The sequence below is a fragment of the Typopeltis vanoorti genome, chromosome 2 (genome assembly GCF_054136105.1).
Source record: "Typopeltis vanoorti isolate ZY-2024b chromosome 2, IOZ_Tvanoo_1.0, whole genome shotgun sequence".
In the NCBI taxonomy this organism is placed as follows: Eukaryota; Metazoa; Arthropoda; class Arachnida; order Uropygi; family Thelyphonidae; genus Typopeltis; species Typopeltis vanoorti.
This window is the reverse complement of record NC_143550.1, coordinates 111,289,847-111,307,976: the sequence shown is the minus strand read 5'-3', so window position 1 is coordinate 111,307,976 and position 18,130 is coordinate 111,289,847. Positions and strand designations below refer to the sequence as shown.

Sequence of the window (18,130 nt, the reverse complement as noted above, 5' to 3'; positions counted from 1 at the left end):
TCTGCAGAAACCCAGTAAATGGAGTTCTTTTCATACAGTATTAGTGCTTACCATTGTGTTACTGGCACTCTGGAACTCATCACAGATGATCTGTGGCGAATGTAGCCAGTTTTTGCATGCCACCCATTTTAACACTCTCCTGTCCCTGTCAGTCATTTTTGGGCAGCTGCCCTGGGTGTTTTCCTGCACTAGTGATACCAGAACATCTCCATTTATTAATAACATAGCTAACTGTTGATTTTGGATGCTTGAGTTGAGCGGCAATGGCAAGTATGGACATGCCACCAATGTGACAGCCCATGATGACACCTCTCTTGAAGTCACAAAGTTTACATCGTGTTGCCATACCACCTGTATTCAACTGCTACAATGAAATACTGCTTCTTACTATCTGTACTGCCTACACTTGTGGAGTTTTTATGGAACAGACCTGTGTTACTATCAAGAAGACAAAGCCCCACAAAACTGCAGCTGTTATAGAATGTCATTGTGTGCTTTTATGTTATTAACAAACTTGGATGTTGAGAGTTTATTTTACATTTGGTTTAGACTATAATAAGTTTAGTTTAATCCTTTATCCAAGTGTGAGCAAACAAACTTCGCACCTGAAAGTATCTTCAGGACTGGGATAAGGTAGTACAACACCAAGGTAACTCATTGCAAAGGTGGCAGAAGCTCTCCCATAATGCAAAGCACATCTCCCTACAGATATGTGTAATGCTATGCGTTAAGGCAGGGGCCACTACCCATACCGGTTTCGACCTTTATTGAGGTCTCGTCAGTGGGAGCCAGGCCCAGTAATGAGAGGTCATCCCAACCTATAGGAGTTTGACAACTCCTATAGGTTGGGATGACCTCTCATTGCTTCTGCCTTGGTGTCTCCACTACTGACTCCTTTACCATCATTTGATATATCTTTTCATATTTTGTAAAGAATGTATCCATTTTCTAAAGTGTATTTGTATTTGGATTTTGTTAAATCGTAAGTCATTAAAATATGGATTGGAAGTATTTATTGTCAATTAATATATTTAACTTATTAGATATAAAAGCAAATTTCCTTTACATTGATTTTCAGAAACTAAATTTTTGAGTTTTTTTCGTAAAATCCCCGCATATACTGCAATTGCCATTTCCTGCCTAGAGAGCAGTTTCTTTGTGTGCATCCTACCCAAATAGCACCATCTGCTTTCCCGTTATTTCAAGCAAAAGTTAGCAGTAATTTACAAGACTTGAGATACTTAATGAACAATCCTTCACACATGACTAATGAACAGACAGCCATGGTACTATGCCAGTAAAGATATGTGCATATGATTGGTGCGGTATTAACAAAAGATCGAGTCAAAGATAAAAGTCAGCAGATAATTTTTTAATTGAAATGCTAATTCTCTTCAACCAAATTCAATATCTGAAACTGCCATAACAATATTCACTATATATTTCCTAGCTTTAACATGTTTACGAATTTTAACACTTTCTGTTGATTTTTATTGTTGCTCTGCATTTGAGCTGGGGGGGGGGGGGGCAGACTCCCACAAATCTAGTTTTTAGTGTTTGCCAGTGCAGCATATGGTTTTGCTTGTGGCTAAATAGCATAGTTTTTGGGGAAGGGACATGCGATTCATTAGTTAATGCTATTTTTATCCCAGCTGTCTCTAATTGCACTATTTGTTGAGAAATATATTACACAGACTGCAAATGTTTGTACCTTATTCAGTGATACAATAAAACGACCTGCTTTTACTTGCGTCTGCAGATGTATTGGCTAGTATGGAGGGCGTGTGGTTTGCCACGGGAAACGAGTCACTATTGCCATGAGGTGAACGTGATTAAACTTTTTTTTTTCTGTGCGAAGTTATGCGAAACTTTTCAATTTCTTTTTTTCGCAAAGTAAAATCAGGGGTGCGAGTTATGCGCGAGGACCAGTTATATTCCAGTAAATATGGTAAGTTATTTTTAAAGCTATGTAAAATGTATTATCAATATTCAGGATTATGAAGTGTTGTCTGCACGTGATTAGATCTCAAGTACGTTAATTTCAACTCAGTTAATAGTGATAGATAAGGGTGAAACTGATGTACTGAAGTAAACAAACGAAAAAAATAAACACATTCCTTGAGTGTTTCTAAAATTTTATAATATTGTAAAAAGTATGTACATATTTAACTTTTTGTTAATTCATGGGATAAAAATATTTAATATTATTTACTTATTCGACAAACAAAGCCTAACCCATAATGTCCATGGGTTAGGCTTTCAAAAAAGGAATTCAGCAGAAAAGAAAAAAGAAGAAAAGCAAAATCTCAAAAAGTCACAAGTAGATATGTTTTCATGGCTACAAAATAAATCTGACAACTAAATTGCTACAACTTCAATAGTTGCAATTCAAACTTCACCTGAAGAAGAAAACTCCAAACAAGCTACACAACTTTTCAATGAAAATGTAGAAACTGTGGGATTCGTCGAAAAAGACGCGTCTGATTATACAAACGTTTTGGATACAGCAAATAACGATGTAAACAATAATAGCGATGGTGATCAAGTGAATATAAATGATCAGGTTTGTGGCCAAATACTATAACTGATAAATTTAGATTTTTTGGTTTAACCGGACCTAAACAACATCATCAAGATGCAATCGTTAAGAATGTTGAAGGTAGATCATTTTCTACATTGTACTATTTTTTAAAAAAAATGCCAAATGGTGAAACTCAGCTTCACGGCTGGTTAGTTTACTCAAAAGCTCAAGACTCAATATTTTGCTTTTGTTGTATATTATTTTCCAAAAGAAGAGGAAAAGATCAATCAACACGATTTATATATGGTTTTAATAAATGGAGAAAACTATCATCTGTAATTCGAGATCATGAGTTTTCTGTTGGTCACTTTAATTATTTTATTTTATAAATAAAATAATTAAAGCCTTTTTAATAATTAATAATTATTAATTATTAAAAAGACTTTTTAATAATTAAAGCCTTTTTATTAATTCTTTGCTTGGCAAAGAATTATTAAAAAAGGCTTAATTTATGATCGACTGTTGACAGAACAAATCAAATTAATATAAATAAAAAAAGGAACGTCTATAATTCTATTTTTAGCAAGTAATAATCTGTCATTTCGAGGATCCCATGAAACAATAGGAAAGCCGAATAATGGAAATTTTTTAAGTTTAATAGAATTATTAAATAAATAATTAAACAAATAACTAAATAATTAAATAAATAACAGAAGAGTTTGATAATAACTGAGATGACATCTCTCTCACCAATTGGAGAGCATGACCATATGGTTTTGACTTGGAAAATGAATAGACATGCAGGAGTATCAAAGAGACGGGAACTTATGTGGAATTATAAAGCAGGTGATTATAATAGTCTTAGACGTCAACTTCGGGAAGTTTCATGGAGGGAGGAATTGGAAGGCCAGGATATCATTAGTGCGTGGGAAACTGTGAAAGAATATTTGTTAGAATATATTTTGGTTACCGTCGGAATCGAATGCATAATGGTGGAAGACAAAACGAAGCTAAGTTTTCATTCATTACTGTGTTTAGTTATATTTCATTTTATTTAGTGTACTTGAAGGTTTTGTTTTGCTTGTAATTGTTTGTACCTTTTTTCTTATTTATTTAACGGAATTTATTAATTGAATAATTAATGATTACGCTACTCGGCAGTAAGGAATGATGGCAGATTCAGCTGCAGTCGCAAGTGACATATTGCCAAGTCCTCTGCCATTTAAGAACTATATTATAAGCAATATCATAACGGACTTTGTGGCATGCAGTACTTGCGGCATGTATGCGTCTCAGGAATTGGATATGTGGCTTGTGAAAGAGAGCGGAGAGCATATGTGCGCAAAATGCAGGCAGTGGGAGGAAATAAGTGCATTTGAAATATCAGTATCCGACCTTGTTGCTCCAGGAACAGGGAATGAATGTAGGAAGACAAGTAGTGTGATAGGAGAGAATGAAAAAATATATATATGAATGAGAAAATAATAGTTGATAGTGTGGAAGGCGTGAGTGACTGTGAAAGTTGAGGAGATGGTTTTGTTTGGAAGAGTGAATTTAGATCAAGAGTGACTGACCTGCAGAGGGAGATAGATGAGTTGAAAGAGGAGGTGGAAAGTCTTGTGAATGACAGCAGAAGTATGAAAGATAAGATTAGGAGAATGGAAGAGATAAATGCAAGCCAAATCAGAGTAGGGGAGAGAGAGAATTTTGGGAGCATTAGAAGAGGAGAGAAAGGAAACAGTAGAATAGAGGGAATGAGTGAGAGGTATGGAGATGCTAGAAGAGGAGAGAATGGAAACAGTAGAAGAGAGGGAATGAGAGAGAGGTATGGGAATGCTAGCAGACGAGAGGATGGAAACAGTAAGAGAGATGGAATGAGAGAGAGAGAGATATGGAAGTGCTAGAAGAGGAGAGAATGGAAACAGTAGGAGAGACGGAATGACAAAGGGATATGGAAGTGCTAGAAGTGGAGAAAATGGAAACAGTTGGAGAGAGGGAATGAGAGAGATGTATGGGAGTGCTAGAAGAGGAGAGAATGGAAACAGTAGGAAAGAGAGTGAATAGTAAGAGGTATAATGTATGGTGACTGAATGATTCGTGGTGTTCAAGATAGGATGCGTGAGGAGTGTTTGCCAGGAGGAACAATAGAAAGGGTGGCTATGGCAATTAAGAGAGGTGAAAGGGTGGATGAGATGATTGTGATGGTAGGAACAAATGACTTGAGTGGAAATGTAAGTCGGGCAGCGAGAGATATGAGATTTTTGCTTGAGACTGTACAGAAGAAGACAGAGAGAGGAAAAATAGTGTGCGTGTTGCCTAGGTATGATAATGATGAGCTGAGCAGAAGAGCGGTGATATTGAATGGCATAATAGCGAGAATGTGTGACAAGATGACAAGAGAGGACTGGTATATGTGGATGCTTGGAGTGCGTTTGAGGAAAGAGAAGAATTGTATGCGAGCAACCGCTTACATTTGAATGAGGAAGGACGTAGGCATCTGGAGCGATTGCTGTTCTGAACGAGTCAGTGTGTCCCAGGAAGGATGATAGCAGGGGTGGCCTCTTGTGGGAATGGATACTTGGGAGAAGGGAAACAACATCAGGTAACACTGAGCCCAGTGGAGTCTAGAAGGAATAATGCTGGGTATAGAAACAATGGCATTTATACTTTATACTAATGCCAGGAGTATCCAGAATAAGGGAGAGGAATTAGTGGCGTAGATAGCATCATCATCATCATCAAATTCCTGCCATGTACCCACAAGGGGTGTACAGGATATGATAGTACTACATGAAAAAATTATATCATTACTAACTTCCTATCTACAATTTTCTTCCAAATCAGTCTGTTACTTGTCAAGACTCCAACATTATCAGATCTTATATTTCTATCGTCTAAGGTACTTTGTACTGTATCAATCCACCTATATCTTGGTCTTACTCTGGGTCGTTTTGCTGCCAACCTGGCAGAGAACACTTGTTTTGCTAATCTTTCCTCGCCCATTCTATTTAAGTGACCATACCACCTGAGATTAGCTCTGCTAATGCATTCCTGGATGCTGACAATATCAAGTTCTTTCCTAATATCCTCGTTTTTAATATGATATTGCCATTGATGCCATCTGTTCATGCCTATAATCTTTCTCAGGACTCTCATATCTGCTGTCTCTAGTCTTTGGTCAAGTGTTTTACTTCTGACCTAGATCTCAGATCCATAAGTTAAAACTGGTTTGAACACTGTCTTGTATACAGCTAATTTAGTGTTCTGACTAATTTCTCTCTTATTCCATATGAATTTATTCAATTGACTTCCCACCATACCAGCTTTGCTGATTCTGTTGTCTATTTCTATATTTAATTTACCATCTTCAGTAAAAATCATGCCTAAGTAGCTGAAATGTTTTACTTGTTCCACGGGTTCTCCATTCACAACACAGTTAACATTTTCAATGATTCTGCCTATTTTCATTGTCTTTGTCTTTTTATTGCTGACCTTCATACCATATCTATCACAACAACAATTCAATTTAGTCAGAGAATCTTGCAGACTTGTAGCGGATTTATTTAGAAGTATAACATCATCAGCATAAAGCAAAGAGCTGACATTAACATCTCCAATTTTGATATCATGTTTAATACCACTTTCCATCATAATTTGATCCATATAGATAACGAATAACAGAGGGGATAATGTACATCCTTGTCTCACACCAGATTTAACATTAAACCATCTTCCTGTACTTCCTTCAATTCTAACTGCTGACTAAGTAAAGACTAAGTATTGCTTGATATAATGCCCCACCGACACCGTATAACTGCAGCGTATTGAATAGCTTCTCTCTTGGCACCTTATCATATGCCTTTTCCAAATCGACAAAACTTAAATACAGATCTTTGTTATATTCCCATGCTTTCTCGACTATTTGTCGTAAAGTGAAGATCTGATCCTGACAGCCTCTGTTTGGCCTGAATCCAGCTTCTTCTTCACCAAGCTTTTCTTCCACAATTCTTCTCAACCGTTTCTCAAGTATACTTGCATAGATCTTGCCAGGAACACTCAGTAGAGAAATACCTCTGTAATTCTCACATTCAGTTTTATTTCTCTTTTTATATATGGGTACTATGAGAGCTCTACTCCAATCATCGGGAATTCGTCCCTCTTTCCAGGCTTTCTGAACTATGCAGTGCAGCCACTGTAAGACTCTTATACCACCATACTTCAGCATTTCTGGTCGAATATCATCTACTCCAGCTGCCTTTCCATATTTCAAGACTTTGATGGCTTTTTCTATTTCAAGTATGGATATGTATTCCTGACTGCATGCCTGGTCAGTGTTTTTTACCACTGTGCTGTCATCACTGCTTGTTTCATTTAGCAGTTTTTCAAAGTAATTACTCCATACTTCAAGGATATCTTTTTCTCCAGTTTTCATGTCACCTTTATCATCTCTAACTCCTTTTACAACACTCTTTCCTCCATTCCTAAGCTTCAACAACCTCCAGAATATTTTGCCACCGTCTTGATATTTATTTTCTATATTCTTGCCAAAGTCCTCCCATGACTTTTGTTTAGCTAGTTTTACACAGTGTTTAGCATTCTTGCATTTGTCTCTATATTCTCTAAGAGCACAAGCTGACTTATTTGACAGGAACTTTTGATATGCTTTCTTCTTTTCCTTCACTGCCTCTTTAACTTCCTGTGTCCACCAGGGAGTTCTGAATTTTTTATCTTTGCAGACAACCTCACCACATGCCTCTCTGGCAGAATCAATCAATGTTTTCCTCAGAGTTTGCCACTGAATCTCCAAGGTTTGATTCCTGTTCTCAAACTCTTCCATTTTTTCTTCAATAATCTTTGTGTATTTTAGTCTACAGTTCACATCTGAGAGCTGCTCAACTTTTATTCGCTTTAAAACTTTCTCAGATAGCATCAGCCTGGCCAAAAGTTATTGGGATCACTGAGACGTGGTTGCTGAGTACAGCATTTTTCATCAGGATAGGAGAGGAAAGCTTGGTGGTGGGGTACTGCTTATGATAAGTGATGACCTATGTCCTCTAAGGGTGGAGGCTTTGGAAGGAAGTGAGACAAATGATTTTGAGAGCATATGGTGTGAGGTAGAGGTAGGCAAGACAGGATATTTAGTAGGGTGTTGCTACAGACCCAGGAGCACAGAGGATGGGGACCAGGAGATGTTTAGACAGTTAAGTTTGGCAAGTGCAAGAAGAATGATTGTTATGGGAGATTTTAACTACAGTAGTATAAATTGGAGAGAGGAAGATGCATGTAGCATCTTCCTCATGTAGCAATAGGGGAATGGAATTTCTAGAATTCTTGAGGGACAAAATGTCTTAGGCAACATGTAACAGAGGGAACATGAGGTTCAAGAGTTTTGGATTTGGTTATAGCATCAGAAGAGTTGATTTTAACTGAGATGAAATCTCTCCCACCAGTTGGAGAGAGTGACCATATGGTTTTGACATGGAAAATGAATAGACATGCAGGAGTATCAAAGAAATGGGAACTTATGTGGAATTATAAAGTAGGTGATTATAATAGTCTTAGACGTCAACTTCGGGAAGTTTCATGGAGGGAGGAATTGGAAGGCCAGGATATCATTAGTGCGTGGGAAATTGTGAAAGAATATTTGTTAGCAGCAATGGTAAGTTGTATACCACGAGTCAAGAAGAGAACACAATTTGGAGTAAAGTGGATGACAAACAATATTAAACAGGAATTGCATGCGAAAAAGAGGCTATGGAAAAGATATAAGGAGACAGGTGAAGAGAAGATGCATGAAGAATATAAGACACAGGCCAGAAGAGTGACTAGTGTGGTAAGGAAAGCGAAACTGGAATATGAGAGGAGATTGGCCCTAAGATCAAAAGAAAATCCTAGGGAATTTTTTAGCTATGTGGCCAGTAGGAGGAGAAATGACTGTGGAAGAATGATATTGTTGGATAAAAATGGGAATAGAGTGACTGATGCAGAGGACATAGTGGAATTGTTCAATGAACACTTTTTTGGAGTATTTCATCCTAGAGGAGTCAGTTTTAATGCTAGAGGGATAGGGCTGGTTCGAGGTTTAGATGTACAGGAGAAGAGTGTGTTTCAGATACTGAGTACTCTGGATGTCAGTAAAGCTTTGGGACTGGATGGTATTTCACCACGAGTTTTGAGAGAATGTACTAGGGAACTGACAGTGCTTTTAACCTGGCTTTTCAATGAAAGTCTGGCTGTGGGAAAGGTGCCCAGGGAATGGAAGGAAGGTAAGATAGTGCCATTGCATAAAGGTGGTAACAGACTGGAAGTGTCTAATTATAGGCCAGTCTGTGTGTCATCAGTAGTTGTTAAGATCTTGGAGAAAGTGGTGAGGTACCGTATACAGCATTGGGCAGATGAGGGTAATGTTATCTGTGAGAGTCAACATGGATTTGTGAAAGGGCACTCTTGTTTTAGCAATATGCTAGCCTTTTGATGAAAGTTTATTTTTCACTTGGTTAGAGTATAATAAATTTAGTTTAATCCTTTATCCAAGTGTGAGCAAACAAAGTTTGCGCCTGAAAGTAACTTCAGGACTGGGGTAAGGTGGTAAAACACCGTAAGGTGGTACCCCAGTCCTGAAGTTACTTTCAGGAGCAAACTTTGTTTGCTCACACTTGGATAAAGGATTAAACTAAATTTATTATACTCTAACCAAGTGAAAAATAAACTTTAAACATCTTTCTCTAAATCCAGAGTGATTTATTGAAGGAGGGTGGCACACCATTTGGCAACTCCTATAGGTAGAGATGACCTGCTAATGCTTCTGCCTGGTATCTCAACTTGGGCCTGGCTCCCACTGAAGAGACCTCAATAAAGGTCGAAACTAGTCTGGGTAGTGGCCCTTCCCTTAATGCATAACATTAGACATATCTGCAAGGAGATGTGTTTTGCATTATAGGAGATACTGAGACAGGAGTGTTGGTAACTTGCTCCACCTTTGCAACGAGTTTCCCTGGTGTTGTACCACCTTACCCCAGTCCTGAAGTTACTTTCAGGCGGAAACTTTGTTTGCTCACACTTGGATAAAGGATTAAACTAAATTTATTATGCTAGCCTTTTATAATAAAGTTACAAGAACATTAGATGAGGGAAAGGCATATACTGCAATTTTCTTAGACTTAGCGAAGGTATTTGACAGGGTGCCACATGATAAGCTGATATTTGAGTTGCATCACATGGGTCTGGATGTCAGATTGGTCAACTAGATTCAGGATTGGCTGTCTGATGGGTATCAGAGAGTTGTGTATGGTGGAGCAGTTTCAAGGAGGCAGAGGGTTACAAGTGGGGTCCCACAGGGCTCAGTACTAGGACCTATATTGTTTAACCTTTATATCAATGACATTGCCAGTGGTCTGCAAGGGGATATTCAGTTGTTTGCAGATGATGTGAAGCTGGGAAGGATTATTAGTAATAGTGCAGATGTGGTAGCCCTGCAAGAGAATTTGAATAAGCTAGATAGATGGGCAAATGAATGGGAGTATCGGTTTAATGCAGCAAAATATAAGGTCTTGAGGTTTGTGAAACATCGATGGGATGCTGCATTCTCTATGGGAGGAATTATACTGGAGGAAGTAGGGGACACAAGAGATCTGTGGTTGACGATTGATAGAAACCTGAAATTTAGGGGACATATTGCAAAGGTGGTGAAGGTAACATAGAGGATTGCTGCAATTATGAGAAGGACATTGACCTTCAGAGATAAGAGGGTTATCATTCTGTTGTATAAGTCTCTGATGAGACCACACTTAGACTATTGTTCTCAGATTTGGTCCCCAGGATTTGAAGGGGATAAATTAAATGTGGAAAGTATACAAAGACGGATGACAAAGATGTTTCGGGACTGTACAAGCATAGTTATGAGGATCGGCTGAGGGAATGTGGACTGCAGAGTTTGGTGGATAGAAGAAGGAGAGGTGATATGATTGAGACTTTTAAACTGTTGAGAGGTGGTTGAACAGCAGGAAGGTGTGATGACAAGAGACCATCCCTGGAAGTTACAAAAGGAAACTGTGAGCAAGAGGGTGAGGAGTGGTTTCTTTGCGTGGAGGGTGGTTGAACCATGGAATGCATTGCCTGATGGAGTGGTGAGAGCGAGAACGGTCAATGAGTTTAAGGAGTGGTGTGATAGATTTTGTGTTTCTTAGGGTGGACCTCCCCTCGACGAGTCTTGAGAGACTTTATGTTCTTAGGAAGGACCTCCCACAATGAGTCTTTTGACTCCATGGAGGCCTGAATAATAATAATAATAATAATAATAATAATAATAATAATAATAATAATATGATCCTGTGCTAATGGATCATGTAAACAGAATTAAAAATACAGAAAAAGGGATTGTGCATCATTTGGTGCATAGATTTCAAGAGGAAATTATTGCTGCATTAGGTAATGAAGTTCTTAATAAAATTAAAGACTATATAAAAGCAGCCACATATTACAGTATCCAAATGGATTGTACCCCTGATATTTCTCACAAGGAACAAACTTCGATAATTATTAGATAAGTAAATTTTGTAGACAAAAAATTAATTATAAATGAGTCATTTATAGGATTTATTGAAGTGACTGGTGAAGGACTAGCAAATTCGCTTTTAAAAAGAATAGGTGAGCTTGATTTAGGTATTATGAATTGTAGAGGACAAGCATATGATAACGGTAGCAATATGAAGTGAATGTTGGATTCTGATTATATAGAGATTGAAGTAATTATTATTTGTTTCAGAATCCAACATGATCTTCCATCACATAGGCAAAACTTGTAAATATTATTTAATGTAAATCACTTATTTTACAATTAAATATTCATATAACTACCTTAATTTTGTCTAATATTAAATTAATTAATCAAAGATATATGTATTAATAATGAAAATACTATATTAAATATTATTAAGTTATTTTATTTATTGCTATGTTAATATTATAGAATTTGTACTTGATAATTTTAACTGCGTATTAATTGAAATGTAAATATTCTCTATTTATTTCTGTTATAGAAGTTTAGAGTTATGCAATAGCTCAATTTTATTATATTTTATTTGTTGTCATGGAGACGCATGAAGAAGCGAGCGCGAGTGGAACAGAGCGTGAGCTAGGACAAGAGATAATAAAAAAATTATATAGAGGTAACAAGAGGGAGTTGGAACGGAAATTTTGAAGTGAAAGGAAGCAAGGGTATGAACTAGAGAGGTGGAAGTAAATAAAAAGTTCTCAAGGGCAGAAGTTAAAGGGGATAATAATTATAAGCGAAAAAAGACGAAGTGAATTTTATAGTTAGCTGAAAGTAAAGTCAGCAGTGATAATTAAAGGAATTTAATGCCGCAATCAGATAATATGAAGAAACTGGACGTTCAGTGAAGAATTCTGATTAAACCCAGTTAATCTAGAATTGCGACTTAATTCTAAATCGCCCTAAGCAGAACTGCACAGTTTTTAATTAGTTTATGAGTGGTAACAAGGATAGTTGAAGTACCCTGCAGTCGATGTCTGGATTTCTGAAGCGCGATTGATAGTGTTTTAATTATAACTGTGGATAAGTCTTGTAGATGTGCTCTTAAGTGAAATAAAAATAATTTAAAAGTTTGCTCACAACGTATTTGATGTACTAGGAACTATTTCCGGTAAGGACTATCTTAGTGTATTATTTCAATGCTTGAAGAATTGAGTGTTAATTACGCTACGCTTAACCTAACCTCAACTGTGGAAACTCTTCGTGATTGAGAGTTGAAGTTAAGAATTGTTAGAGAGATATTTTCAACTATTAGTGCCTGCGATATTTTGAACTTATAGCATGACTGAGAAGTGTGTGAAAACTGATTAGATAGGAAGTTCTATTATATTTATATATGTGTAGGAACTTTGTAACTCAGAAGCTGAGAAAGTGTATGTGAAGGCTTGGAAGGTTGAACTAATGTGATTGACTTGGCTTAATGTTTGACTTGTTTTTATTGTTTAAATTAGAAGTAGAATTTATGTATGTGTTATATAGCTTATATTAAATGTTTGTTTTTGTTAATCAAAAGTTGTATTTTGCCTGAATCTCTTTTACTGCACCATTCATAAAATATACGAACCAAAGCGGGTAAATTAAGTAAGTCAAATATACTTGGCCAGTATAAATATTAAGGAGAAATAGTTGAGGGTTGATTTTTCTTCAATTCTTGAACTAATTCAGATATAGAGTGGCGCAGTCTTTAAATATAAATTTTCTCTATATTTGAATTAGAAACCAACTAGCAACTATTTTTAGGTTAAGAACATCATAGTAAATAACATGTCGGATCCAAGGTACAGATTAAGACGAAGTAGGATCCAACAGGAACATATAAAGGCGTACAATCTAGAATAATTAGTTTAAACCCTCATGCAATAGATGTACATTGCTTATCACATTCTTTTAATTTGATAATTTGTGATGCTGCTTCCAGTAGTATATTATGTAAAAAATTTTTTGGAATATTGCAATGTTTATACTGCGTTAATTAAATTAAGGGGATATTAGATCACACATTGTTTTAAAACTGAATAAGAAATTCAAGGATTGGAATCAGAGAGTTTCATGCCGAATATAGTATAAAAAACTATAAAAGTATTGGCGAATACTAGCGTGAGCTGAATGCAAGTAGTCCTAGAACGTAGTACAAACCCGGGCAACTCGTTGCAAAGGTGGGGAAAGTTCTGATCGCTAATCTTGGTATTTATCATAATGTAAAAACACATTTCCTAGGAAATGTATGCTGTTATTACATTATAGTAGGGAGGTCACTACCTAGACTGGTTTCAGCCATTTTTGAGGCTTCATCAGTGAGTAGCTAGACAAAATTAATACCAAAGGGTATAGCAAAAAGAACTTATATGCTCTGCTATACGAGTTGTCCAAAAAGGTGCACCCATTAAGTTACTTAAATGTAAAGAGCCAACAGGCTTCATTTCGGCGATATAAACATTAATTAAATTAAGGGGATATTTGATCCCACATTATTTTAAAACCGAATAAGAAGCTCAAGGATTGGAATCAGAGAGTTTCATGCCGAATATAGTATAAACTATAAAAGTATCGGCGAATACTAGCGTGAGCTGAATGCAAGTAGTCCTAGAACGTAGTACAAACCGGTCTGGGTAGTGACCTCCCTACTATAATGTAATAACAGCATACATTTCCTAGGAAATGTATTTTTACATTATGGAAAATACCAAGATTAGCGATCAGAACTTTCCACACCTTTGCAATGAGTTGCCCGGGTTTGTACTACGTTCTAGGACTACTTGCATTCAGCTCATGCTAGTATTCGCCGATACTTTTATAGTTTTTTATACTATATTCGGCATGAAACTCTCTGATTCCAATCCTTGAGTTTCTTATTCGGTTTTAAAACAATGTGGGATCTAATATCCCCTTAATTTAATTAACACAGTATAAACATTGCAATATTCCGTAAAATTTTTTACATAATATACTACTGGAAGCAGCATCACAAATTATCGATTAAAAGAATGTGATAAGCAAGGTACATAAATTGCATGAGGGTTTAAACTAATTATTCTAGATTGTACGCCTTATTAATTTATTAATTTAAGGAACACCTGTAGAGCTTCCTCTCATTAGTTATGAGAGTGAGTTCCACAAGCTACCCTTTTAGAAATGCATCTTGAATCTGTAAAGGATAAAAGAAAATATAAAATACAAACAAATCCACCTACCTATGAACATCCATACTGCAAATCTAAACCAGGTCAGCTTAGGAAGCTTCATCATCAAATAAACATTTATGAATATACTGATGAAAGGAATAAATGGTACCAGGGGCACCTGTAATGAAAACATTTGATATACTGTTAAAAATATCTGCCTTGAATTCAACATTATATTTAATGGTAATTTGTTTATTCAGAGGAAAATTACAAGATTAGTAAGTAATAATAACTATCAAATAGCAAGATTTCATTGGTACTGTTGACCTGGTGGCCGAGTGCATAGCATATCAACTCTGTCCAACCACAGGCAGTGGTTTTTCAAATTTTGCTGAAACACGAATATTTGTTATTGTCTCTAGATGGGAAAGGAACTTCATTGTCTGGTGTGAGACCACTTCCCTGTTTACTGGAATCTTGAAGTGGCTTGAAAAAGTTCCATGTTTGATCTCTAGTGCAGGATTTCTGCTCTAGAGACTAAATGAAGAAATGGCTAGGACAAGATACATAGGGGATGGTTACTATAGACCAGGAAATATAGATGGTTATGAGCAGGAAATATTTAGGTAGATTAATTGGGCTAGAGCAAAGTGAGTGATTATTGTTGGGGACTTCAACTATAGTAATGTAAACAGAGAAGAGGAAGCAGTATATAGTAACAAGGAAACTAAATTGTTAGACTTTTTGAGGTACAACAGGGCTTGAGGTCTTAAGCAGAGGGAGAGGGAACATGAAGTTCAAGAGTTTGGTCATAGCATCAAAGATTCTGATTGTGCCTGAGATCTCATACTTGTTGGTGAGAATGACCATTATTATTATTATTATTATTATTCAGGCCTCCATGGAGTCAAGAGACTCATTGTGGGAGATCCTTCCTAGGAAACACAAAGTCTATCATACCACTCTTTGAACTCATTGACCGTTCTTGCTCTCACCACTCTATCAGGCAATGCATTCCATGGTTCAACCACTCTCCACACAAAGAAACCACTATTCATCCTCTTGTTCACAGCTTCCTGTGAACAAGAGGATGAGTAGTCCTGGAAGTTATGAAAGAACTTCCAGGGATGGCCCCTTGTCATCACTCCTTCCCACTGTTCCATCAAGTGCAAGAACTCCCCAGTGTCAACCCTGTAACTGCCTCTCAAAAGTTTAAAAGTCTCAATCATATCACCTCTCCTTCTTCTTTCCACCAAACTCTGCAGTCCACATTCCCTCAGCCAATCCTCATAACTAACATTGTACAGTCCTGAAACCATGTTTGTTATTCACCTCTGTACCCTTTCCACAGTTAATTTATTCCCTTCAAATCCTGGGGACCAAAGTTGAGAACAACAGTCTAAGAGATAACTCTTTTATCTCTGCAGGTCAGCATCCTTCTCAGTATTGCAGAAATCCATGCAGTCCTGACTTGGAGGATGAATAGATGTACAGAGATATCAAAGTAAAAGGAATTTATATGGAATTATAAATCAGGCAACTATAATAAACAAAGAAACCTATAAATTAAAGATGCCAAGAAATTATATTCTTGGTCCAGTCCTTTATCCAAGTATAAGCAAACTTTGTTTGCTTACACTTAGAAATTATAAAAATCAAAATTCTCTTCCCATGGCTGACAGGTGTGTGTGTGGGGGGGGGGGGGGTTGAACTGTTGTAGGTAATGGAATGTCCAGCACATTACATAATCTGCTCCTAATATGCAAGGCAAGAGGGCCACTATAGAATGCATGTTCTGCTGTTTCCAATTGGTAACAAATATCACAGATTAGATATCTGATGTTAAAGTACCTCTATTTGATAGCATTTATTGGAAGGTGACCATATGCAATTCTCCAAGCAAGATCCCTCCTATTAGGGTGTCTTTGGAACTTTAGTAAGTTCTGAAACAAATTGTTGTTATCAGTACACAACTGTGGAAATTCATAGCAAAAGAGGTTAAAGACTGTTATATTACTATACTGTTATATTAATTAAAAAACTTTAATTAATACTTCCTATATTTTTTCAGGGAACATAAGTAATGATATGTGCACGCAGGCTCTAACACTGAAAAAATATGGCTGAGACAACAACTGAAGTCAGTTCTAGAGTTCTAAAAACTAGTACCCAATTTAGCCCACTAGGTTCCACCTAGTGGGCTAAATTGGGTACTAGTGTGATGTTCTAAGAATGCAAGTTTCCCATATCTGGGAGCAGTCTCATGCATTCAAATTTGTTGAGGTTTGGGGAGTTTTTTTAGAACTGAGGCTGATTCCAGGAATAATATCTCATATTTATACTTGCTGTGGTGAAGTAAGGTAGCTTTCTTCCAGCGTATTTTGTGGCGGGTGTTCAAAGCATGGTTAGCAAGTCCTGAGTGGCTGTATTGGTGGAAAGAGATATAATCCTTATGTTCAGATATCCTGATATTAGCTGTCCTGCCTGTTTGGCCATAGTAAGACAGTTTGCAACTAAAGAGACCTGGTTTGCTCCGGGTAGGTCTAGGGGAAGTGGCTGGTCTTTGAGAGAGCGGATAAGAGATGCCAATTTTTTATATGGTTTATAACAAGTTGTCAAGTCATATTTTTTTAGGATTTTTGTTAGCTTTTCAGAAGTACCCCAAATATAAGGAATGGTGATAGATTTAGAGTAGTCTCTGTTATGGAGGGGGGGGGTGAGGTTAATAGGTAAGGGCATTGTTATCTGAAATGATTAATTTTGCCCTGTTGTAAAGGGTTTTTATAATCCCATATTGTTAGGAGGCGGGGGGCGATTGCTGGTGAATGTATCTACCTGTATGTGTAGGTTTTCTGTAGACAGAGAAAGCCAGGGACCAATCAGGCTGGCATGTAATCAGAGTATCTAGGAAAGGGAGATTGTTATTATTTTCTTTTTCCAAGATATACTGGATCCTGAGGTGTTGATTGTTTAAGTGTGATAAGAAGTTGTGAAGTGTGTCCAAGCCATGCGGCCAAATAGCGAACACATCATCTTAAACCTACTGTTTGGCTACATAGCGTAGCCAAACAGTAGATTTAAGTAGGGCCGAGTTTAAGGCTTTTTCTTCAAAGGTCTCCATAAAGAAGTTGGCCAAAGGTGGAGAGAGTGGAGAACCCATAGCTGTCCCCTCTATTTGTTTATAGAATTTTCCCTGCCAAACAAAATAGCCTGAGTTCATGGTAAACTGAAATAGGGCTGAGATATTGGGAGGAAATTTGGCTTGGATGAGGTCCAAAGTATCTCTGAGCTGGACATTGGTGAATAAAGAGGAGACATCAAAACTGACCATTATGTCAGTGTGTTGGAGTGAGAGGTTTTCTACACTGGCTTTAAAGTGGGCCGAGTTTTTTATGTGTGAAGATGTGTTGCCAGTATATTGTGTGAGCACGCTGGCTAAATGTTTGGCTAATTTGTATGTGGGGGGGGGGGGGGATCAATGCCATCCACAATGGGACTTAATGGCACATTCTGTTTATGGATTTTTGGAAGTCCATATATTCTGGGGGATCTAGAGTTAAAAGGTTTTAGTTTGTTAGTCGCTTAATGTAACATTACCAAAATATAGGAAGTATTAATTAAAGTTTTTTAATTAATATAACAGTATACGTTGTCTTTCCCTAAAAATTGATAGTTATGTATTACCAACGTACAAGTTTATCTACAAGAATTATAATTAGTTTTGTTTTTATTAATGAAAAGAATGACAATGTCATAAATGTTATAGTATTCAGAAGAACAATCTCAGCTTCTGGGCCTTTGTAATCATTCACTAGAGGAAGATGAAAACCCAAGTAGTACTGGAGAAGGTTCTGCACATGTCTGCTTAGTCTGCAACATTTTATGAATTTTCAATGCTGCTATTGTTTCAGCTAACGCCTTTTTTTTTCTTTTTTT

At 36.9% G+C, this 18,130-nt stretch overlaps 1 protein-coding gene across 5 annotated transcripts in view; it reads right to left on the bottom strand.

Annotated features, from left to right (window-relative positions):
* LOC150109337 (cationic amino acid transporter 2-like) overlaps nucleotides 1–18,130 on the bottom strand; it is a 364,125-nt gene that overhangs the window by 10,229 nt on the left and 335,766 nt on the right. For all 5 annotated transcript variants that reach the window (XM_090412716.1, XM_090412725.1, XM_090412693.1 and 2 more), the window contains exon 14: nucleotides 14,264–14,372. In XM_090412716.1, the coding sequence (XP_090268842.1) occupies nucleotides 14,264–14,372 (109 nt within the window). The remainder of the gene's footprint in view (nucleotides 1–14,263; nucleotides 14,373–18,130) is intronic.